Here is a 23,326-nt window from a genome sequence, read left to right as displayed (position 1 = left end):
CGGCCGGGCCAATCCGAGAGCAGGATTCACAGCCACTGGCGCAGGAGCCAATCGGGTCCCTGGCGTGGCCGCGAGGCGGGGACGGAGCCAATCAGCTGTGAGGACAGGACCAGGGGGGCGGATCCGCGCGGTGTTTCAAATCGACTGGATGGGCGAGGAGCGGCTATGCTCGTCGTCCGGTCAGCCTTGGGAGCTGTTGGGTGAGTGCGGGCCGGGGCGTGGTGGGGTTCTGTTCAGAAGGGACGGGAGCAGGTGGGGTGGGGACCTCTAGTTAGGACGGGCACGGCATGTGGGGCTTCTTGGTATAGCTGGATGGACATCGGGGTGTCTGGTCAGCCCACCTCCGCGCGTTGGGTTAGGGCGAGCTCGTGAAAGAGTCCCTAGTCCAGCCTTGGGCCAAGTGCTGAGGCTCAGCGAAGGCCGGCGGGTCCTGACTGCCTCCCTCCCAGCCTGAGGCAGATAACGGAAAGTAGGCTGGGATGAAAAGACAGTTAATCCAGACACTCACAGCAAGGGACGCCTTGCTGGCCGGACTTGTTCAGACTCTGCCCTCTCCCGGGCCTCGCTGACCTCACTTCTAGGAAGAATTCCTCTTTCCTGCACCCACGGTTGACAAGCGCCCCACCCCATGGGCCCCAGGACAGGAATCTCTTCCTCTGGTACCCGGTGTCTCACTGGATCCTGGGAGTGGGATGGGGGATACCCTGATGATCTCCCATTGATCTCCTCCCCAGGGTCTGTGGGAACAGAACAGACTCTTGAACAGTCAGATGGCTTCTCGATGGCCAGCTGTGGGGGCTTCCCTGCGTCGGAGGTCTCTCCAGAACCAGGAGCGGTTGGAGGAGAGCGAGGCCCTGCAGCCTGTAGCCGGCCACCCAGACACCTCCAGCGGGGCCCTGGGCTCCCTGTGCAGACAGTTCCAGAGACGGCTGCCCCTGAGAGCAGTCAGCCTCAACCTCGGGGTGGGCCCCTCCTGGAAACGCCTGGAAACCCCAGAGCCAGGGCAGCAGGGCCTCCAGGCTGCAGCTCGCTCAGCTAAGAGCACCTTGGGTGCCATGTCCCAGGTAATGCCGACCATGTCCAGGTATGGATGTAGGGCTTCCTTGATGTGGAAAAATGGCTGCCCCCAAAGAGCCCCCAAGAATAGAGACTCTGTGAAGACAGGGTCCTTGATTTATTACTGTGTCCCCAGCTCTCCAAACAATTCCTGGTACACAGTAGTGCATGCATGCTAAGTCGCTTCAGTCATGTCTGACTCTTTGTTACCCTATGGACTGTAGCTCACCAGGCTCCTCTGTACATGGGATTCTCTAGGCAAGAATACTGGGGTGGGTTGCCATGCCCTCCTCCAGGGGACCTTCCCAATCCAGGGATCAAGCCCATGTCTCCTATCTCTTCTGCATTGGCAGGCAGTTTCTTTACAACTAGCGCCATGGCACACAGTAGATGCTCAACAAATAGCTGAATGAGTGAATGAAAACAGTGTTGTGGAGGAAACAGAACATCACGAGACAAGATGATAGAGTTATACTGTGAGAGGAAATTGCATGCAAAGGGCTAATGGTGGGGGAACACCAAAAACAAGCTTAGTCAGTGAAGGCTTCCTGGAGGAGGTGACTCCATGGAATTCCCCCAGGAAAGGGGAGGTATGAGGAGGTAAGAGGAGTGTACAAGACAGGTGAAATAGTCCAGGCCCAGGGTTGAAGGAGAGCAAGATGCTGAAGAGAACTGGCAGGAACTTAGTCTGGGTATGGCTGGAGGACAGAGAGCAAGGCAGGGCGTGAGAAGGTAGGGTGTGTGCCAAACATGTTTAGAATTATTTCACTGTCTCCTGGGGGTAGGTGTGGTCTCCCCCGGTCCTCCCCTTTGAGTCTGTCCAGAAAGAGGGTTTGGATTTAGACCAATGCAGGCTTGGGCTGCCGTCTATGGGGTCACACAGAGTCGGACACGACTGAAGTGACTTAGCAGCAGCAGACTCCATGAGCCAGAGAGGTTCTGCTGCTGCCCATGCACTTATCACTGGGGGCCTGAGCTGGGTCCCTGCCATGGACCTGTGGCCTCATGGACTCATTCGCATCCTTCACTCTGAGCCTAAAGGCTGCCTGGATCTGTAGGACCAGCTGGTGGGCTGAGGGGTTGGGGGATGCCCTGAGGAATCAGGTAGCTCACTCCTGGCTTGTCCACACTGACTTTTCCATGTCACAGAGGATCCAGGAGTCCTGCCAAAGTGGCACCAAGTGGCTGGTGGAAACCCAGGTGAAAGCCAGGAGGAGGAAGAGAGGGGCCCGGAAGGGCAGTAGCCCCCCAGCTCACAGCCTGAGCCAGAGGAGCACCCGGCTATCTGTGGCCGCCCCTGCCCACTCAACCCTGGACCCCTGGGAGAAAGAGTACCACCGCCTCTCTGTCCAGATGAGCTCCCGTGCCCACCCTTGGCGACGGTCCAGAAGGGAGGCTGCCTTCCAGAGCCCCTACTCCTCGGCAGAGCCCCTCTGCTCCCCTAGGTGAGTGGGGTAGTGCCTGCCCTTCAAATACTAACTGGGCCCTGGGGGCTGCTGAGCACCTTCAGGACACCCTGAGCTGAGCCACATCCATGCTCTGGCTCAGCTCTGCGCCCCACTATGGGGGACCTGGGGAGGTCCTTCTGGGCCTGAGTTTCCCCACCTGCCAAAGGAAGAGGCAAGCTTAACTCTAAGACTATCACGGTCATCCAAGCTCCACCAAAAGTTTTTGAAGCCACCTGGCGGGGTCAGTGGGTGGATGCTCACCTATCTGCAGGATCATCTACCCTTGACAATGGCCTCCAGCTGTTCTCTGCCATCTGCTCCAAGCCCCTCTGACAACACTTCCTAGAATGGGGGTCTGGGATGATCAGTTCCCAGCCCACATGGTCATCTCTGGGGCCTGTACACCAGGTCCCAGTGCTGGGTTAGAATAGGCTCCTGCCACAGGTTTCCAGCTAGTGACTGATACGCATGGCTTTTCCTTCTGTTCAGTGAGTCTGACAGTGACCTGGAGCCTGTGGGGGCAGGAATCCGGCATCTCCAAAAGGTGTCCCAAGAGCTAGAGGAGGCCATCGTAGCGGAGGACAGGTGAGCCAGCTTACCGTGCTTCAAAGGACATGGCCAGGAGAGTCCCCTGCGAGCCAGCCCACTTTTTTAGGCAGGTCTCTTGTTCAGACTCTGCTGTGTGAGTCTAACAATCTCTCTCCCTCTCTGAGCCTCTGCAACATGCCCTGGTCTCCTCCTTGATCAAATATTTAGGTTGGGGTGGTAGTTAAGGACACACCTGGATGGATGTGGCCCCCCGGGCCCTGGGCCCCAAAATGTGTCTATCACATGTGATGGGGTACCTGGTTCCTGAAAGATCCACCCTTCTTCCACCACTCACTCTCCATGGTTCCTCTCCACCATGCCCACCCTGGAACTGGGGAAAGTGACGTGGCTGCTGTGAAATGCCTGGTCTGTCTGCTTAGGACCCTGTCCTGGGGCAGCACCTGCGCCTGGAGCTGCCCTAACTGGGGTCATACGTACGTGGCTGTGATAGGCTCTGAGGTGGGTCCCCGCTGGCGCTGACTACATGCCAAGTGGGCCGTGTACCCACCACACTGCCAGGTCTGGTCTTGTCTAGCCTGGGTGGGGAGGGCCCCTCGGAGCCTGAAGCACCCAGGACAGACAGCAGCACTGTCCCCACCGCTCTCCCATCTCTAGTGGCGACATGACTGTTTCTCTCATCCGAGACTGAGGACAGCACCCTTCAGGTAATGCTCTCCTTCCAAGCCTCTTTCTCAGAGGTTTCTTCTCCCTCGCCCTCCTCCTCCTTCTCCTCTTCCTCCATGAGCTCGTAGGCATATCTGGAACTGAGTCTTTGCTGGAAAAAGATGTAGAGTTGATGGGCCCCACAGAGCCGAAAGCATGCAAATCCTCTGATCTGCTGGGAGCCAGGGCTGTGGCTAACCTCACTGAGCCCATCACTGATGGAGCACACGCGGGGCACCCCCAACAGCCACAACCACCTTCCAGAACCTCATTTGGTGGGGGGGGGGGCAGTCTCTGGTGTTCCCATTTCCCCTGGGGTATGAAGGAGCTCTGTCTTGCAGGAAGCAAGCCATAGCTGACCACCATGCCCTCACACTCAGGATCCACACCTCCCGGGAGTTGCTGGTGGTGCCCCTGAGCTGCCACAAACAAGGACCTGACTCACAAAGCCCCAGGTGGGGGCTGCTTGGGGTCCTCTGCTTTCCTGCTTCAGCCACCTCCCGGCCCACCAGGGACCACCTGCTACAGCCTGCAATCGACTCAGGGAGATCTCGGAGGGGTGGGGGGAACCATTCATTCTACTTCCCTTTGGGGCTTAGGAACTCAACCCACGTATGAGCTTTACAGTTGCTTCGTTTGTAACGTGAAGTGCAGATGGCAGGTAATATTTGAGAGCCTGAGCTATGTATCCAGGAGTGGGGTCTACAAAGAGTCAGACCATATTATCACCAGTGCGGGGGCTCTTGAGAACCCAGATTTAGCCCTACTTCCCACACAAGAACCCCAGAAGGAGGGGTGGGAGAGGTTTCCAGGCCCCAGATCCTGGGTCCACGGGGACCTATTCTCATTCTCAGCACAGGGCACTGTGGGCGTAGAGGGCACACACTATTCAGTAGCGATTTCTGCCCTTTGTAAATTATTTAAGAAATCTGCTTTGTCATTTTATTAGAAAGAAGCCAGTGTGTGACTTTCCTGGATCACACTTCATAATAAAGACTCTTTCTGTAGCTGGCATCTGTTTGCTGTCATCGCTACCCCCCACACCGCTCTGGGCAATAGGTCTGGGACCTGGCTTTGTCACCATCACCCACCCCAACTCTGAGCCAGCCTGCCCTCAGATCAGGGGGAACACGAGCAACGGGAAAGGTCTCTCGGCTTAGTCCAGAGCAAGGTATGTTTTAAAGGCAAATAAGGTTTTTATTTAAGTGACAACATTTGAGAGTTAAAAACCAGCTCACATCAAAATCAAGACCAGTTGTAAAAATCTTTTTAACTTCATAGTGCTGTTTTTGTCTTGTTAGAAATCTCATATTTTACATTTTCTTTTCTAATGGATTTTGTACAAGGCAGCCATGAGAAATAGAATAAATCTTTTTCACCACAGAACCATCCACCACAAATAATACTGCGAGTTGCACACTTAGGAACAGTCAGACAGACAAGATCCGACGGGCTGCCATCACCAAGTAAACAAACAGAAAAGGACAGCGGGGTCCGAGGGCAGGAGTCCCCACCAGCCGGCCGCCCTACGGTCCCACCCCTCCTTGATGTCACCTGCCTCTCCTTCTGTGCATGAGGGTGGGGGACAAACTCTTGATTTTTTTTTTTTTTTTTTTTTTTTTCCCAATCACCCTGTTGGTTTCTCAGCCAGGAGTCAAGGACCCAGGCCATGCCTCGCTGCTTGGACTGAACCCTACTTAGGATTTTTAAGAAAGTTCCCCCATGCCCGGGGTCAGGGGAAGGGGAGGGGACGTTTCCTTTGGCTGAGCCAAAAGAGAATAGGTTTCCAGAGCACTTGGCACCCCAACCCCCCGGGGATTCGGCAGGAAGGTTGGTCATTTAAGGCGGGGTCAAGTTGAGGCTCCGCAGGCAAGACACCCCTCCCGGGCGGAGCTGCACCTGGACTGGGTGGGTGAGTGTCCCCGCAAAACCGGCACCACCTCGGGACCCATTTCCACATGCCTCGGGGTCCGGCTTCCATTGAAACACTGGCGCCATGTTTTATCTGCAGGGCACTTCCGGGGCGTGGTTCTGGGCTCCAAAGTGATAAAAGCACAGTTTAAAAACCATGAGATCCAGCCTCCCCCCTTTCCTAGAGCCCACCCCCAGTAATGTCTGGAATACTGGGGTTCAAAATTGTTTATTTTCTGTGGCCCAGCACCCAGACTGGAGGGCCATTTACCCAAGTGCAGGAAAGAGTCCGACTTTTTTTTTTTTTTTTCAATGTATCTGTTGCGGAGCCTAAGAGAGGAGTTGAGATCTTTAGAAAAATGCCATGAGGCTGGAAGAGCAGGCCCTGGCTACAGATGCACCCTGAACCCCCAACAGGGCGAAGGCAGGGGAAGGCAGCAGGCAGGCCATCTATCGGGATAGCCCCGGACTAGGAAGAACAAACATGCCACGCAAGAAACAAGGAGCTTTGGTCAGGCAGGAAGATCTGTTTCCCAGCCCCTGGGAGCAGGCACACCAGGAGCTGGAAGGATTCTCTAGGAAACAGCCGGATTGGGGGTCACAGAACTACTCCAGGAGAGGCAGCGGCAACCCCTCCAGAGAACACAAGTTGGTTCTTTGTTTTTCTCCAACTCAACTGGATGGACAAAAATCAAACAAACCACTAGCAGAGAAAGTGCATACTGGTTACAGAGTTGCCATGAAAGCAGTACTGAAACGAGTCTGATCACTATACAGAACCCCACGTACACACATTTACACACACCAACTGCAGCTCCCAAAACACTGTGTTCAGAATACCTCATTGTACACCTTCCATATCAAGCTGCAAGTCATCAGAGCCCCAAACCGGAGCTCTGGAAAGGAAAGGGTGCGGGCCCTCTGCTGGGGCTCACGTCCCAGCTCTGACCCCCACAACCACAGAATCGTGTTCCCCCACACTCCAAATTCTTCAGGGTCCCAGCCTCTCTTGCTCCCAGGCTGGGGTTCTCAGAAAAAAAAGGGGTAGAGGTACTCTAGCTGGGGGAAAAGTATCTCACGCTAATTATTTCATCACTTGAGAGTAATACATCAGTGGCTTTTGCAAAAAGGAGATGGATTTCAGAGAAGCAGACTATCTCTGCCCGAGTTTAATTCAGGGTCTATTTTGGAAAGGAGGGGAGAGATTGGCTTTGGGGTGACTATGCCATAGGAGCTGGTGCCCAATGGAGAGCCAAGAAGGGTAAAATGTTAAAGGAGGATGGGCCTGTCGTGAACCACCAAAGGCAGGACCAGAGAAGAAGCTGGGGGTGAGCACCCTTCCCCGACAGACTTGCCAGCAGCTCTGGGTTTGGGTGCAGATGCAGCGCTGGAAGTGGAGCTGGAGAAGACACAGTTCTCGTAGAGCAAGGGTGGGGGCTGGGAGCCCGGAACCCTCCAGCCCCAGAGGGGCGTCGAGTGTGCCAGGTGATTCACAACAGCAGGGCCAGTTGCCCCCACCAGCAGCCGCCACTGGGGAGGACCCTGGCCACACGGGAGCTGCGAGAGGTAGACAGCAGAAGCAACACCAAGCAAAACAGGTGCCTGCTGGGCGAACAGACGTCTGGGCCCCGGGGCAGCCCAGCCCCCGACACAGAGCCCGGCTAAAAGAGCTGGACTAGCCTCAGCGACAGCCCGGAGGGACTCGGAGGCGGCCCGGGAAGCACCCCACACGGCAGGCGTGGGTCTGGGCCAGGAAGCAGGAGAAGTGCAGGGGACCAATGCCCTGGCCAGGGGCTCAGCAGCAGGAAGGCCTGGGCAGAATTTGAGGGAACCCCAGGAGAGCCAAGCCCTGCCAACCTCAAGGGACGGCCCAAGAGGAGGTTATAGGCATCAAACCAAGCTGAGTGGCCGGGGGAAGGGCAAAGAACACAACAGTTTGAGCCAAAATTACATGAACCCCCGGAGCTCTGGGACCTCAGCTGTCTACCTTCCAGGAGCCAAGGGGAGAAATCACTCTGAGCCGAGCTGGGGAGGAGGAGCCAGGCCAGGGCCTGCGGGGAGATGTCTCTGTTCCTGGGACGCCAGGTTTGGGCATCAGTGCAAAGCAACATCTCCACGGAGCAGGGACCCCCTTTCCCAGCAACCCCCGCAGAGGGGCTTCCTTGGAAGTGGTGGGCCCCCAGAGCCCCTCTCTCAGTCGGCGGGGAGGGTATAGATCACTGGGCACTCTGAAGGGCTCTTAGGCCTGAAAAGCCGCAGAGGGCAGAAGTGCAGGACAGGCTAGAAGTCAAAAGCGCCCCACGATCTCAGCTGGGGAGACCCCTCCAATTACAGAAGGAAGGCAGGGCCCAGCGAGGGCAAGCAACAGGCTCAAGGGTTCTCAGCCAGCCCAGCTAGGCCAGAGCCCAGGGCCGCAGCCTCACGGCGGAGGGCACCAGGGCAGGACTCCGGGAAGAGGCAGGACTGTCCTCCAGGGCCCTGGGAGAAAGGCAAGGATACAGAGGACAAGAAAGGGGGGACCATAGACAGCTGCAGGAGGACAGACCGTCAGCACCAGACCCCGCCCCCAACCGTCTTTGGACAGACAGCTCAAACATAGGATGAACCTACTGGACATCGTCTCACTCCCAGATAGTGGCCACTTGGCCACAGGCGAGCCAGGCCCAGGATGGTGACCTGGGACGTAGCCAGGGGGCGGGCACAAATGCCACTTGCCCCTCTCCCCTCACCCCAGCAGGCAACCAAGAAGCTGCACTTGCCAGCGGCTGTTGGTCCCTGATTGGGGGGCGCCTCCGTTTAGGGCCTGCCAACCATCACTGCCGAAGCCTCCGGAACTCAGAGAGATGGTCGACTTTGTCAAACACTCGGGCTCCAGGCAAGCCTGCCCCCGGGGGTTACACAGACATCCACCCTGACTGGGGCTTGCCTTGCAGGCGTAGGGGAGCAGCAGCGACTGCATTGAGACCCCTGGATCTCACCCCTTTGCCGCCCAGGGAGCCTCCCCGCCAAGGCCAGGCAGGGTCCCTCCCGCCTCGCTGGTTGGACACTTTGCTGGACAGACACGGGAGGGAAAAAGCAGGAAACAGCCTGTGTCTGCCGGGGACAAGGCAGCCCCTCCCGTCCCCGCAGGCAGCCCTGGTGGGCCCCCCACGACCTTGCTCTGCTGCACCGCCCGGCCCTCAGGGCACCGACTCGAACTTGGGGGCCCGCGCCCAGCTGAGCGCGGGCAGGGGCCGCTCGTGGTCCTTGTCGGACTCGGGCTGGCTCTGGGCCCGCTCGGGCTTGGGGTTGGCGGGCGGGTCGGGCTGCTGAACCGACATGGTCCGGCGCAGGTGGTTGCGCTTCCGCAGGAAGTCAGGCTGCGCGTGGAGGCCGAAGCTGCCCTTGCGTAGGATCATGCGCGAGCTGTTCTTTTTGGGGCGCGAGCGGTGGCCAGCCTCCAGCGCCGCCAAGTGCGCCGCGTAGCCCTCGCTCAGGAACTGCGGAGGGGACAGGCGTCAGGACAGCGCGGGCAGGCGGGCCCTGGTCCGGTCTCCAACCCCCGCCCCCACCAGCCCCAACATCGCCCCTTCCCTGGAGCACCCAGCTTCTCCCCGACCCAGGTTGCTCATTACTCTTAGAGGCTCCCTGCCTGGCTTGGTACAACTGAGTGCTTCGGTCTGACCCACGGGTCACACCTGGGATTTCCTGGATTCCTGAAGCTCTCTCATCCTTGTCACTTTCACTAAGGTCCCCCAAAGGTAAGTCTCTCCCCTCCTCCAGCTTCTACCCCAGGGAACTTCACTGATGTTTTCCTGGTCCCCACAGTGGCTCTCCTGGCCAATCCCTTCTGCTGGGCCTGCAGAACCTTGCTACTCAAAGTGTGGGCCGTGGACCACCAGCATCAGCAGGACCTGGACCTTTGACAGGCAGACTGTCAGGCCCCACCCCACGCCTAGGAATCTGAATCTGCATTTAAACAAGCTCCCCAGGTCATCCGTGTGCAGGTTAGAGTTAAGAAGCCCTACTCTAACAGTCCCCACTCTGAGGTCCCACCATCTCTGCCCTTCTACCTGATGCTCACTCTCAAGCACCTCCGTTCAACATGGTACAAAGAGATCATTATCACCTTCCCATCAATCACCTGCTTCTCAATCCCAGTAATGGTACTACCTGCCTGGTTGCCCAGGGCTTCCCAGGTGGCGCTAGAAGTAAAGAACCTGCCTGCCAGTGCAGGAGATGTAAGAGACGGGGGTTCGATTCCTGGGTCGGGAAGATCCCCTGGAGAAGGGCATAGCAACCCACTCCAGTATTCTTGCCTGGAGAATCCCGTGAACAGAGGAGCCTGGCGGGCTACGGTCCATGGGGTTGCAAAGAGTCAGACACGACTGAAGCAACTTAGCACACGCGCACCTGGTTGCCCAGGTCAGAAACCAAGGGCCAGCCTTGACATTCCGTTTCTCCCATCCTGAGAATCTGATCCCTTCGTTAACAAATCCAATCCATCCTGCTTTAGAAGTGCCTCTCAAACCGTAGGCTTTCACTGCCCTGCTGCCACCCTGCCGTTGCTCCCCTCCCCTCTTCCCTTCCTCTGATGCTCCCTCCAACCACAGCCTGAGGGATCTCTCTGAATCATGAACCCCCTCCACAGCCATCCAGTCCCAACTTTGGCAAGACACACAGGCCGTCCGCCATGCACCGCGCCAAGCCCTGCTCGGCTCGCTCCCTCATCCCCCTCAGCCAAGCTGAGTCACTTGCAGTCAGTTCCCAGAATATACACTTGCTTTGCCACCTCCTGACCCTTCCTTTTGCTGCTGCCTCTGTCATAAAGGCTCATCCAAGCTCAGGCCCTTCACGGACAACCCCTTCCAACTTTCAAAAAATCAACCTTGTCCCTGAGTCAGGTTTAGCTGCTCCTCTTTAGGGCCCACAATTCTCTGTCTCCCCTGCCATTCTTTATGGCTATTGCCACACTGCACTGTCGTTGTTGGCTAGTTTTTCCACCTCCCCTTCTAGACTAGATGATGTGACATCTGAGTCCACCTACACCCCGCACAGGTACCCAGTTGTGTTTGTCGAATGAATGAATGAGCAAGTGAAAGAACGAACAGATGACTGAATGAACAAACAACGGAATAAACCACCTTCTCCCCCTCTCTGCTTCTACCGGCCCCACACCCCCACCTCCACCCACCTGGCACTGGGTTTGGTACTTCTTGGTGGGCCGGCCCACAATGAAGATCTGGGAGGGCGGCAGGCCCAGCACGCTGTAGACGGAGATGTCCTTCGTGGAGCCGTAGGCTGCGCTGATTTTGATGAAACACTGAAATACAGGGCAGCTGATGGGGGCAGGGGCAGCGCATCCGCCACGAAGGATTCCTAGATGTCCCCCTGGGAGCACTGGTGGGGGGCCCTTTTCTGCACACAGACAGACTCCAGGTCACGGGTCCACCTTGCATCAGGGGCCGCCCTCTGCAGTGGCCTCCCCTTCCTAAACCTCACCGTTCTCATCCATCAGTGGAGATGGAGGAGATACACACTTCGCTGGGCAGTAAAAGGACCGATGAGATGCACATGAGTGTGCTTTGCCAACTGGACATCCGCTTGGACAATCGGAGCATGTGGGGTAAAGGAGGGGCTCCCCCCAGGTTAAGGGAGGAGGAGTGGCCGAGGAGGAGGGTGGCCAAGGACTCACCCCTCCCTGGCCAAAGCCCCTCCCCCGCCGGACACTCACCTCCTGCATCAGGTTGCGCAGGAAGATGGCCTTCTGCCGTAGCGGGTCGTGCACCAGCCCGTCGGAGAAGAAGATCATGCCCTGTGGGAAGTTGTGCTGGGACAGCCACGACACCACCCGCTGCTTCTGCATGTCTGGCCGTCCCGTGATGTAGAGGATCATGTAGCCCAGGTCCTGCCAGTGCCTAGGGAGAGGATATTTCAGGGTCCAGCCCTCGCCCAGTGCAAGCCACCCACTGCCCAGCAGCCCACACCCCCTGCTTTCCCCCCTACCCCCAAGAAGCTGGAGGAGCTGTTCCAGGGCATGGTAGGGGAAAACAAGGGGGACCCAGAAATTCACACCCTTAGTCCCCGTGAGTCCTAGCCATTCCCCCCAGATGGCCACAGGTGCCAACCGCATGCCCACAGCCCAGCTGGTCCCCCACCCCTGCCCTCTCTGCTTGGGTCCCCTTCTCCCTGATGCCACTGCCATCACTCAAGTTTCTGGAGCCAGAGACAAGCCACTTGGATTCCTCCCTTTCCCTCCGTCTCCCCGCCAGTCAGCGAGCCTTTGATTCTACCAGGCAGCATCTTCACTCCACCCTCTCACTTTAACTCCACTTCTAAGCCTCAGCTCAGGCCTACTGAACTGGTCCCCAAGAACTCCCAGGACCGCTATCGGTCCACTTTTGGCATGCTGATGATTCAGAGTCCTGGAGGACAGTTTCTTGTGCCCATGACTTATTTTCTTCCACTGGACTGTGAGTTTCCTCCAACTAGGAGCTCTTTCTGCATCAGTCCCAGAGCATAGAGCCTGGCCCAGAACCGGCCTCGGAAGACTGGAGGGAGGCAGACAGGAAGGGAGGAACTCAAGTGGTACCTCTTTTGTTTTTCTCTTGGCAAAATCCTTTCGCACCTTTCTCTGCAGTACAACAGCCCTGGGAGGTTGTTTCCAGCCACACTTCCCACCCTGTCCTAAACTGGCCTCCAACACGCAATGGCCCTGAACTTATCCCTACACATGGTCTGTTCTTCCCTGTCCTTCTCACCTTCTTGGCCTATCAAACTCAGTCCTGTATTTTCTTCCTTTTGCCTTTCTGTTTGTGCTCATCTTTGTACAGTGGCATGGATTGAAATATATATGCGCCTGTCCTTCAAGGGCAGACTCAAATGCCACCTCTCCCAGGAAGCCTGCTCTGCTTTCTCCAATCAGCTATAAAAAGTCCAGTCTCTTAATTGGCACTGTGCGTTAGCTAGTCTCGAAAGAAGGGCCCCCCAGTGAGCCACGTGTCCCAGCATTCACACCTTTATGTGTTCCCTTCCTCTTTGAAACTGGGCTGATCCTGGGATTAGCTTGGAACTAATAGAACAAGTGTAGTGGGAAAGACACTGAATCCCAAGGCTGGGTACTAAGAAGGCTTGTAGCTTCAGCTGGGTATCTGGAAACCATAGTAGGCCAGTTACCAGCAGGGAAGCCCGTCACCAGGTACCAAGTCTGGCTAGTCTGAGATCACCCAGGCTGGCCACCTGGAGCAGCCACATGGAGAGAGAAAAAGACAGACCCCAGCCAAGGAACAAGATATAAGAATTCATCACCCATCTTGAACATCTTGAACATCCAGCCCTTAGATGACTCCCAGCCCAGACCACAATCTGACTACCATTTCTGGAGAGGCCCCCTCTGAGAACCTCCCAGCAGAACCCAATCAATCCACGGAACGATGTCATAGAATAATAAACTACTATCATAAGTCACTAAAAATGGAGCCATTTGCTCCATGGCGATTGGTAATCAGAACAATTTTATCCTGATTGGGATCTGAATGCAAGAGACCCGTCCTGATTCACTGTACAGAATGCTCTGACGGTGTTAGGCTAAACGGAGAGAGGGAGGCAGGGAGGAACAGAAGGCTGGAAGGTGGTGGAGCTTCTCAAGAACCCTCAGTAAATTACTCCTGCAGGTGAAGCTAGGACTCCTGGCTCCCAGCCCAGAGACCAGTGGAATTCCTAGAGGAAACTAGAAAAACACAGCCCACCTCCCGCACAGTCACTGGTTCCTTCCCCAGAGGATATGTCCCCTGCAGGAAGGAAGCACTCACCGGACAACGTCCACTGCCCCTGGCCGGACCTTGGGGTCACTTCCCATGATGGACACGCTGGCGGCAAAGGAGCCGTCGATGCTGAAGACCACGCACTCCATGCCCCGGGGCAGCACTGTGAGGTAGCTCATCGCGCAGGTCTGGTCACCCCTGAAAAGTGCCCACCTGGGGGTTAGCTGTGCACTCAGGGTCAGGTGTCAGCCTGAGGCCAACATCAGCCCTTGGTCAGAGTCAGAGCTCAATCGGGGCCAGGATGAGAGAGAAGCCGGTGGCACCTCCTGATGCTAAAGCTGTAACCACATCCATTTTCCTCTCTCCCAGCAGACAGGGATGGGGCCCAAGACAGCATCCCCAGGACCCCATCTTCTGAACAGGCCTGGAAGGGCCATGGAATTGGGTGAAACCACCGTGAGAATGTCCCCTGGGTCTGACCTGACGACCATCTTCACGGGGTAGACACCGACCCCCAGGCGCCTGGGCCGTGGCACGCTGTATGTGATGCGCCCACTGCTGTTGGTGATCTCTGTGTCCAGGTGCACCCAGCGGCCGGAGGACGGCTCTGCCATCACCAGGATGTCCACCTGCAGGAGGCGAGGGGGCCAGGGGACTCGCTGAAAGCTGGGGAAGGGGCTGGACTTGGGAGCTCTCTGCCAAGACCGCAGGGCTCGGGGTCCCCACTTAATGCTAGTTCCTGGCTCCCACCATCCTTTCTCTTTCCTCTGCAGCCACATCTGCTTCTCCGAAGCGCCCAGTCCATCCCTCACTGACCCGGGTGAGCGTCTCCCAGCTCATGCAGCGAGCCCTTCCCTGCAGCCCTCGGCCCAGGTGCCATCTGGTACCCAGGAAGGAGGACCCAGCTTCTGTACCTTCTCGCCGGTCAGGGCCACCATGTCGAGGGGCCCGTACATGAACCTCCCCACCAGGACCTGGGGGCCGTCTTCGGCAGCAATCACGTCGTTGGCCCGGTGGTTGGCAGTGACATTCTGGAAGGACAGAAACCAGTTCAACCTCTGCAAGGGGACTTGACCTTGCTTTTGATTTGCATTGTCCTCAGGATGGGTTGGAGGATGGTCCCCTGTGAAATCTTGCCTTTCTTCCTTATTAATCCCATTAAAGTTTCCAAGACGTGTCCCCACAGAACCCCTGAAGAAAACAGACCCTTAAAAACTTCACATCATCTCCAAGGCGTGCTAGACTCCCACAAATGAATATCCTCTGCTCTTAACGCTCCCCATGGCCCGGAGGTAACAGCCAGTCCTCAGAGCCTGGCATCCTTCTAGAAGGCCAGGCTGGAAACTTCGGGTCACCGTCGCTTCTTCCTTCCACATCACGGCTCATATCCAGTAGCCATTTACCATCCGTCTTCGCTTAGTGGGTGATTTAAATGTGAAGAGTAGAGAGAACAGTGTAGGAAGCTTCATGTGGCTGGAAACCAGTCACAGCCTCTGGCTCCCTTCTTCCTTTGCAGGATCCCCCACCCCACCCCTGCCCCAATCCAGATTATTCTGGAGCAATTCATGTCTGGTTTTAATTCATTCCACAGCTCCCAGCCGGGACCACCTACTACTCCCAGCCTGGCTTCAAGACCCCAGACCACTGAATTTTTACAAAACTGCCTACATCAGTGTCTCTGCCCACACCCCAGGTACCTCTCTCGTGGACTCTGCTAGTAGCATCTTAAAGGAGCCCCTTATTCAAAACACAGCCCCCACGGCAGATTCACTGTCTTTACAAAGCACAGAACTTTTAAGCTCCTGGCTCCAAATCCTGAGCCTGGCATCAAAACTTTGCTGGGAAACCATTTCAGTCCCCTCTCACGCTGCTGCCCTTGGAAGCCCAGCTGGTTCTTTCAGGTCAGGCTCTGCAGAGAGGCCTCAGGGCCTTCGCCCACACTGATTCCCCATCCCCCCGACCCCCTGACTCTGCAGAGAGGCCTCAGGGCCTTCGCTCACACTGATTCCCCATCCCCCCGACCCCCTGACTCTGCAGAGAGGCCTCAGGGCCTTCGCTCACACTGATTCCCCATCCCCCAGACCCCCTGACTCTCCACAGCATCCCTGGTCCTCTGTCTCCACATTCCGCCCATCCACTATGACCTGACTCAACTTCTCTAAGAAGCACCTGGGGACTCTCCAGACACAGTCTCTGCTGCTGCTGCTGCTGCTAAGTTGCTTCAGTCATGTCCGACTCTTCGCAACCCCATGGACTGCAGCCTACCAGGTTCCTCCATCCATGGGATTTTCCAGGCAAGACTACTGAAGTGGGCTGCCATTGCCTTCTCTGGACACAGTCTCTGCTGCTGCTGCTGCTAAGTCGCTTCAGTCGTGTCCGACTCTGTGCAACCCCATAGACGGCAGCCCACCAGGCTCCCCCGTCCCTGGGATTCTCCAGGCAAGAACACTGGAGTGGGTTGCCATTTCCTTCTCCAATGCATGAAACTGAAAAGTGAAAGTGAAGTCGCTCAGCCGTGTCCGACTCTTAGCGACCCCATGGACTGTAGCCCACCAGGCTCCTCCATCCATGGGATTTTCCAGGCAAGAGTACTGGAGTGGGGTGCCATTGCCTTCCCCTGGACACAGTCTCTACCTTCTCTCAATTCCCACAGTATTTTATTCAATAGTTCAACAAATATCTGCGGGTACCTCATCCCCGCTGGTCCCTGGGCTGGGCTCTGGGTATAGAGAGGAACCAGTCATGGACCCTGACCTGGAGACACTTAGTCAAGTGAGGAATTCAGGCCCCCCAACAAGAATTCTGATGGCAGAAGATTCCATTCATGGAAATAAACACATGGAAAGATGCCATAAAACGAAACTGAGTACTGTCACAAGCCACAACGTGAATGAACCTTGAAAACATTATGCTCAGTGAAAGTAGCCAGACATAAAGGACTACATATTGTATGATTGCATTACATTTAATGTCCAGAATAAGTAAATCTATAGACACAGAAAGTAGATTACTGGTTGCTCAGGGTTAGGGGTGGGAGTAAGGGGCTGCGGAGGGGGATAGTGGCTAAAGGGTAAGGGGTTTCTTTTGGAGGTGATGAAAATGTTCTAAAATTAACTGTGATGATAGCTGCACACAGTTGTAACTATACTAAGACACACTGAATTGCATACTTTAAGTGGGCGAATTGTGTAAAGTGTGGTTATAGCTCAATAAAAATGTTTACCAAAAAAGAGCTGATTTATGGATCACCTTCTACCATTTAAGACTATTCTTGGGGTTTATGTCTGAGGTTCCCACAAGACTATAAGTGCCCACCATAGCAGTGGCTCTGTCTGTATATTCTTGTGCCCCACTGCCTGCCAGAAGGCCAGGGACAAAGTGAACATGGATGATTGTTGCTGAGTAAATGAATGTATGTGGGCCGAACTCCTACTCATACTTCAATACCTTGCAGAGGTGACACTTCTTCAGGGAAGCCCTGCACAGCTTACCCTGACAATCCTTCTCTCCACCTTCTTCCTAATCCGGGCCTCCCTCTATGTCCTGGCAAATGCCACCCCAGGCTGTGAGCCCCACGGTTGTGGGGAGAACTCTTTCTGACTCATGTGCCCATCTACAGAGGCCTGGCATACAGCTCCATATTTGGCATCTCATCTCCATCTTCAGTGCCCTGGACCTGCACCCATGGTGCTCCTGTGGAGCCAGGCCCCAGGGAACCAGCTCCCCCATCTCATCTGCTCCACACCCCCACCCCACCTCTACAGAAATCCTGGGGGCCTCGTCTAAGCATGAATCCCAGCATGTATCAGCATGGAGCTCTAACCCAAGCCCTTCCTGGCCATGTGGATGCCCCATCCCCTGGGGACAGCCCCAACCCATAGGCGCCTCCGACAAGCACATACCCGCAGCTTGACCTGGGTCCTCTTACGAAGCCACTTCTCACGGGGGTTGGCAGGGCTCAGTGCCGCGGGGTCCAGGCCAGCGCTCTCCTTGACGTTCACACTCTCATAGCGCATCACCTGATCAACAGCCCAGCAGGACTCCGGGTCAGGCTGTCCGGACACCCCCGCCTCCTCCTCCTGGTGTCAGGGCCCTCCAGCTTACAGCCAGGCCCTTCTCCAAGCCTCCCCACCTCCCAGCCTGGGACCCTCAGGGCAGCCTTTCTGCCCACCTGTCCTGACAGCTGGGGCCAGACCACTGTCTCTCAAATGCTCTGCCCTGGGAGCAGCCCCTGCTTTTGACACCCCAACCTAGGAACCACCTGGGTCTGTACCCATTCTCTGCCTTCCCCCTGCCCCCGTCATGGTGGGTGACCATTATCGAAGGCCAGCTGGAGCCCTGGTCCCAGCTCCACCCACCTGCTCAAGAACATGATGGAGCAAGCTCCCCTGTCAACCCTGCATCACTGGTTAGCCCCTCACTACTGGCTCATTCTCCTTAGCATCTAAATTAGCATCCCGACTCCTTAGCATCTCATAGAGACTTTGCTGGCGGTCCAGTGGTTAAGGCTCGAGTTTGATCCCTAGTCAGGGAACTAACATCCCTCATGCCACACGGCCTGATCAAAACAAAAAAAAAAGAAACAGTTTTTTTCTCTTTTTTCAAAAATCTAATAAATAAATAAATAGTAAACATGTGTTCTGGCGCCTCTTTCTAGGATCCCTCTCCAACAACCATCACATGTCCCTGATCTCCTTGACAGCAACAGATCACAAAAGACTTAGCCTGCACTATCTCCCCTTCCTCCCTGCTGCCTCTCCTCCCCCAACTCCAGGCAGGCTTCTGACCCCGTGGCTCCACTGAAGCCATTCCTGCCAAGGCCCCGTGACCTCCATCCTGCCCAGCTCAGAGGCCCCCTCCCATCTATCCACTCTGATCCACCTCTGACCTCAAGGGGTGTCCTCCTCTATTTCTTTCAGTGGCTCCTCCTCTCTCCCCAGAGGGGCTCCAGGACTCCTCCCTGAACTTCTCTATCCACAGTGACTCCCTCAATCTGTGATATTGTGACTTATAATAAGAAGTAAATGTTTCGTCTTTGTCCAGCTTCAGGCACAAAGCTCCTAAAATCCTTGGAATTTCCTAAGCAAGAGGTACAAAGGTGTCTTTTGTTATGTTAATGAAGTGAGTTGCACCGAGTCTTAGGATGGGGCTGGTTGCCAGGAGAACCCATGGGCGTGATTTAATCAATTGAGTCTGTGTAAAGAAGGCTCCATAAAAACCCAAAAGGATGGGGTTCAGAGAGCTTCCAGGTTGGTAAGCCGTGGAGCTCTGGGGACAGTGGCGCTCTCTGAGAGGGCATGGAAAACTCAACTCCTTTCCCCATACCCTGTCCTTTGCATCTCTTCCATCTAGCTGTTCCTGAGTTACATCTTTTATGTGCCCAGTCACTTCAGTCATGTCTGACTCTCTGCAACCCCCTAGACTGTAGCATGCCAGACGCCTCTGTCCATGGGATTCTCTGGGCAAGAAGAACACTGAAGTGGATTGCCATGTCCTGCTCCAAGGGATCTTCCCAACCCAGGGATCGAACCCGCATCTCTTGTGTCTCCACCTCCTTGGCCATGGAAGGTGCATGCAGTCCAGCCCCCTCCTCCCAGGCTCTCTCTCAGTCACTGGCCTCTCTGCTCCACCTATTTTACAGATGAGGACACTGAGACCCACAGGAGAACAGGCGTGATGACTCCAATCTCCAAGTTGAAACATGGGCACATTCTCCTACATGGCATCTATTTAATTGTCTAGAAAGTGCCATGACATTGACCAGAAGTCATATTCCTTATGAAAACGGTTGTCTGTCCAGGTCACTCCCCCCTCCACTTGCCATGCTCCAGTGTCCAGTGTGACCGGCAAGGCAAGCGTCTTCTCCCTGGAGGCTGGGCCCTCCCAGGCAGGGGCGGCATACCTGTCTCAGGATGAAGGCCACCACGTCCGTGGACTCCCAGTAGCTGGCGTGGAAGAGGTGGGGCAGGGCCACGGTGGGGAAGGCTGTGAGGACGTCAGGGCAGTACAGGGCGTAGTCGATGCGCTTGGAGCCCCACCACTTGGCTGTGACTGTGGATCCGAGAGGGAGGTGAGGACTGGACCTTGACCCAAGAGGCAGTGCGTGTGGGACCCCCAGGGTGCAGATCCAGTGGTGGACACGCCACTAGGACACGAATTTGGAGCCAGAGCACTCAGCTCAAAATGAGCTCTAGGACATGTGCCAGTCTTTCCCCAGCTTCAACGACCCCCCAGTCCCCTCACCCACCCAACCGGCCTCCAGGTCACATGCTGCAAACTGATCCCCAGAACGAGGGCCAGATCCACAGACACATAGAGTCTCACCCCAGGGTTGCTGGTCAGAGGGACTCCCGTGGGGAAACTGAACATTGGGATTAGGGCTCTGGCTGAGGTCAGAGCTCAGACCACAGTCAGAGGTCAGGACCCCTGTCCAGGTCAGAGGTCACAGTTCTCTCTGAGATCAGAGCTCAGTCTAGATGTCCTGTTCCCCTCCTCCGAGGTCCTCAACAGCCCTGGCAGGGAACCAGTGCCCACCTGGAGGAAGCCCCTTTCCCTCGAATCCAGATGGGGCCCAGGAGACCCTCACTCACTGCGGGAGGCACCCACGGGGGCCAAGCTGTCCGAGGACTCCGAGCTCTCACTGGAGCTGCCCTGGCTGATCCTCCGTGCCTGGCGCTGGGATCTCAGGGCCTGAGAGGGTGAGGCGGGGGCATCCAGAAGCGGCGGGCTCCCCCGGGAGCTGCCCTCCAGGAAGAGGGCACTGTGGGTATGCAGGGCATCAGCTGGAGGGGGAATTTCACAGTCAAGTCTGCATGGTGGTAGTTTAGTCACTAAATCATGTCCAATTCTTGCAACTCCATGGACTGTAGCCCTTCAGGCTCCTCTATCCATGGGATTCTCTAGGCACAAATACTGGAGTGGGTTGCAATTTCCTTCTCCAGGGGATCTTCCCACCCCAGGGATCGAACCCTGGTCTCCTGCATTGCAAACAGATTCTTTACCAACTGAGTTGTGAGGGAAGCCCAAAATAGCGGGCGGCATGCCTGAACAGGGACTTGAACCCTGGACCCTCAGATTAAAAGTCCGATGCTCTACCAACTGAGCTACTTAGCCCCGCCTCAAGGCCAAGTGGTGGGTCTCAAATGGAGCTGCCCGGGCAGTGCCAGCCCCATGCTGGGTGGGAGTCTGGGCACCTGGGGAGGAGCCCACACCTCTCATCCCAGGGCCTGACCAGAACCCCTTCACCAGGTACCCGTTGGTTTCACATCCTCCAAGCCATGGGTTATGCAGGCACAAGTCAGGGTCCCAACCGTCACTCCAACCCCAACAGAGCTGCCGAGGGCACCTCTGGGACACTGCACCCAAAGCCCCAGCTGAGGTCACAGGTGACAACCATGAGCTTTGTAGCACACTCCTCTCAGCCTCGGAGGATTGCAGCTGAGCCCAGACATAAATGAGCCTGGGGGCAAGGGCGCCCTCTGGGGGCAGGAGGATGCCCTGACCAGAGACCGGCACATTTTAGGATGCCCTACTCCCTGGTGACTCAGAAGGTAAAGAATCTGCCTGTAATGCGGGAGACCTGGGTTTGACCCCTGTGTTGGGAAGATTCTCTGGAGAAGGGAATGGCTGCCCACTGCAGTATTCTTGCCTGGAGAATTCCATGGACAGAGGAGCCTGGAGGGCTATAGTCCACGGGGTCGCAAAGTTGGACACGATTGAGTGACTTTCATTTTTCTATCTATAGAACCCCTCTATTAATAAAAACTCCTGACAAAACAGGACTTTGGAAACTAAGTTTCTTTTGATATGGGGTGGAAAGGGGTAAGCTGGGTTTAAATCCTGAATAAGACACACGCAAGGCAGCACATCCCCTCCCCCTCCCCCCCGCCGGCCCCCCAACTCCAATCTGACTCAAATCTCTGAACAGGGTCTGGCTAAACTTTCAAGGCTCTGATCTCCAAGCCCTGACTGTCCATCCCAGGCCTCCCCTTGGCCTCAACCCAGTCCATGCCTAGCTTACCCCACGTGAGCCCCGTAGGCCACTGGCCCTCCCCCAGTCCACCTCCCTTGCTCCTGCTGCTCCTCCACCCAGAAGATCCCTCAAAACCCACCCTCTAGCTCTTCACCTGTACAAATGCCTTGGTTGAAGACCCCCTCTTCCAAGAAGCCCACCAGGGTGACCCACTCCCTGACCTGCACCTCTAGAGTCCAGGCACTGGGCATAACACTCAGCATGGATCCCAGACTTGCAATCAGGTCTGACATCTCAGTATTACACAGCCAGTATTACACTGGCCCCAGACACAGGAGCTAATCAGGGGGCAGAGCCCAAAGATGCCTCCTGCAGAGCAGGAGCTCACACAGGTGGGCTGCTCCAAAGGCAGGTGAGTCAGAGGTCTTCCTGTCCACGCCACCCCCACCCCCAAAAGTACACAGACTTTGTTCAGGTGAGTCTAGCCACTCTGACATCTGACAGCTTGGACGGGCTGGACCAGAGAGGGTGGCCCTAGGGCACCACCTGCATGGAGCCCAGCCTCCAGCTCAGCACACTCTGACACCCCCGAGAGCTTACCAAGGAGGAGGGGCTGTCCGTCACCCAGTGGGAACCTCTGATAGCGGGGCACGCTGACAGGTGGCACCAGGTGGAACTTGGGCTCCAGCAGTGGTTCAAGCCGGGAGGCGGAGGGGTCTGCGCAGTGGAAGAAGCTGTAGACCTGACTGCAGGCGGGACGTACCTGGAAACCTTGGGGGTGGGGGGAGGACACACAGGAAGCCCCTTGAACACCTGCTGCCTTGGTCCTAGGAGGCTCCCTCGACTGCAACTTTGAGAAACCTACTCCTCTGCTCAAGAACCTTCCATGGCTCCTGCTACCAACAGAATCAAAGCCACTTGGTTCAGCTTAACCCTCAAGGCCTTGCCAACCTACCCCACTTGGAAGCACCACTGTAGGCACCCAGCACTGGGGCCGTGATGGACAGCTGCTTTCCATTCTCTGTGCCTTTGCTCAAGCTCCCCCTGCTCTTAGCAGGATGTCCTCCACTGTTTCCATTGATCAAACTCCTTTCAATTCTGGCTGTCACTTAGTTGCTACCTGATCTATGAAGCAGACCTAGGGTCCTTCATTCAGGATCAGCTGCCTCTTTCTTCTGCCCAGCTAAATTCCCAGACCTGGGGTAGTAAGTAAACTTAGTTTGTCAGAGAGGGCCGAACACTTCTCCCATTGACCAGCAGGTGTCTCCACTGAGGCCTCATCGCATCATCTCGCTGCCCTGTCGGTCTCAGTCAGGGCACTGGACCGTCCAGCATCCCGGGAACCCTAGGTTTCCTTAGCAACGTTAACCACAGCTGTGAGATTCTGCCTGTTTCCCCTACTTCTATCAGAGCCCCTCCACTCCCGACTTTGTATCTACGATCAACAGTCGTAGTGCAGTTTGTTGGTAAGCTTTGGGACAAAAGAATTTGGAGGATCCCTGATCCATTGTGCTCCCAGGGGCCTCCAGCCTCTTATATCCTCAGAGTCACTGCTAAACCATCTTCTGGTGCAAATCACCTCTGGAAGTATATCAGAGGAATGGGGGAAGGCATTCAAGGCTGTGGGGACCTTGCAAGCAGAGGCACTGAGGTGGAGGGGGCAGATCTGCAGGGGGCAGTAAGACCAACCTGGCTGCAGGGGGCCTACCTGGGTATTGGGGAAGGAGCGGGTGGGTACAGTAGGGTTTCTCTTCCCAGAAAGCATGACAACCAGGCAACGGAGCCTGTGGTAGGGAGTGAAATCCACCAGGGGCTGCCTCACCTGGCCCCATGGGGGAAGTTGCCCCACTCTCCCTCCTGCCTCCATCCCTTTCTTCTTCTTCCTTGCCTCTCTTTCCATCTACCCCCAATTCTCTGGTCCTCCCCACCCCTACTCTCCCCAGTTC

At 56.1% G+C, this 23,326-nt stretch overlaps 2 protein-coding genes and 1 non-coding gene across 5 annotated transcripts in view; 1 reads left to right on the top strand and 2 right to left on the bottom strand.

Moving 5' to 3' along the window:
- Positions 1-129: 129 nt before the first annotated feature.
- Positions 130-4,782, top strand: PIMREG (PICALM interacting mitotic regulator). Of its 2 annotated transcripts, none has more exons than XM_070389273.1 (6): positions 130-200; positions 735-1,064; positions 2,206-2,501; positions 2,994-3,089; positions 3,708-3,757; positions 4,136-4,782. In XM_070389273.1, the coding sequence occupies exons 2-5, from the start codon at positions 771-773 to the stop codon at positions 3,739-3,741; spliced, it is 720 nt and encodes a 239-aa protein (XP_070245374.1). In that variant the 5' UTR covers positions 130-200; positions 735-770; the 3' UTR covers positions 3,742-3,757; positions 4,136-4,782. The 2 variants fall into 2 exon arrangements, with proteins under 2 accessions (XP_070245374.1, XP_005906721.2); XM_005906659.3 differs by having other exon boundaries at positions 4,097-4,782.
- A 130-nt stretch (positions 4,783-4,912) lies between these two features.
- PITPNM3 (PITPNM family member 3) overlaps positions 4,913-23,326 on the bottom strand; it is a 97,228-nt gene continuing 78,814 nt past the window's right edge. For both annotated transcript variants that reach the window (XM_070389271.1, XM_070389272.1), the window contains 10 exons: positions 21,981-22,151; positions 19,999-20,190; positions 19,311-19,459; positions 17,311-17,427; positions 14,323-14,439; positions 13,889-14,037; positions 13,457-13,606; positions 11,380-11,563; positions 10,840-10,968; positions 4,913-9,145 (listed from right to left, as the gene is read on the bottom strand). In XM_070389271.1, coding sequence (XP_070245372.1) covers positions 8,846-9,145; positions 10,840-10,968; positions 11,380-11,563; positions 13,457-13,606; positions 13,889-14,037; positions 14,323-14,439; positions 17,311-17,427; positions 19,311-19,459; positions 19,999-20,190; positions 21,981-22,151 — 1,658 coding nt within the window. In that variant the 3' untranslated portion in view covers positions 4,913-8,845. The remainder of the gene's footprint in view (positions 9,146-10,839; positions 10,969-11,379; positions 11,564-13,456; positions 13,607-13,888; positions 14,038-14,322; positions 14,440-17,310; positions 17,428-19,310; positions 19,460-19,998; positions 20,191-21,980; positions 22,152-23,326) is intronic.
- TRNAK-UUU (transfer RNA lysine (anticodon UUU)) lies at positions 20,449-20,521 on the bottom strand. Its single transcript has one exon. It is a non-coding gene; the product is annotated as a tRNA-Lys (tRNA).

This window comes from Bos mutus, chromosome 19 (assembly GCF_027580195.1).
Source record: "Bos mutus isolate GX-2022 chromosome 19, NWIPB_WYAK_1.1, whole genome shotgun sequence".
Classification (NCBI taxonomy): domain Eukaryota; kingdom Metazoa; phylum Chordata; class Mammalia; order Artiodactyla; family Bovidae; genus Bos; species Bos mutus.
Note: the sequence above shows the minus strand (reverse complement) of the source record. Positions and strands in the feature narration are given on the sequence as shown.

What these genes read in the sequence shown, in the direction of transcription:
- PIMREG (XM_070389273.1), top strand. Translation starts at nt 771, where the DNA reads ATGGCTTCTCGATGGCCAGCTGTGGGGGCTTCCCTGCGTCGGAGGTCT. An exon ending in GAGCCCCTCTGCTCCCCTAG is followed by an intron (nt 2,502 to 2,993) that starts GTGAGTGGGGTA and finishes CCTTCTGTTCAG; the next exon opens with TGAGTCTGACAGTGACCTGG. An exon ending in GCCATCGTAGCGGAGGACAG is followed by an intron (nt 3,090 to 3,707) that starts GTGAGCCAGCTT and finishes TCCCATCTCTAG; the next exon opens with TGGCGACATGACTGTTTCTC.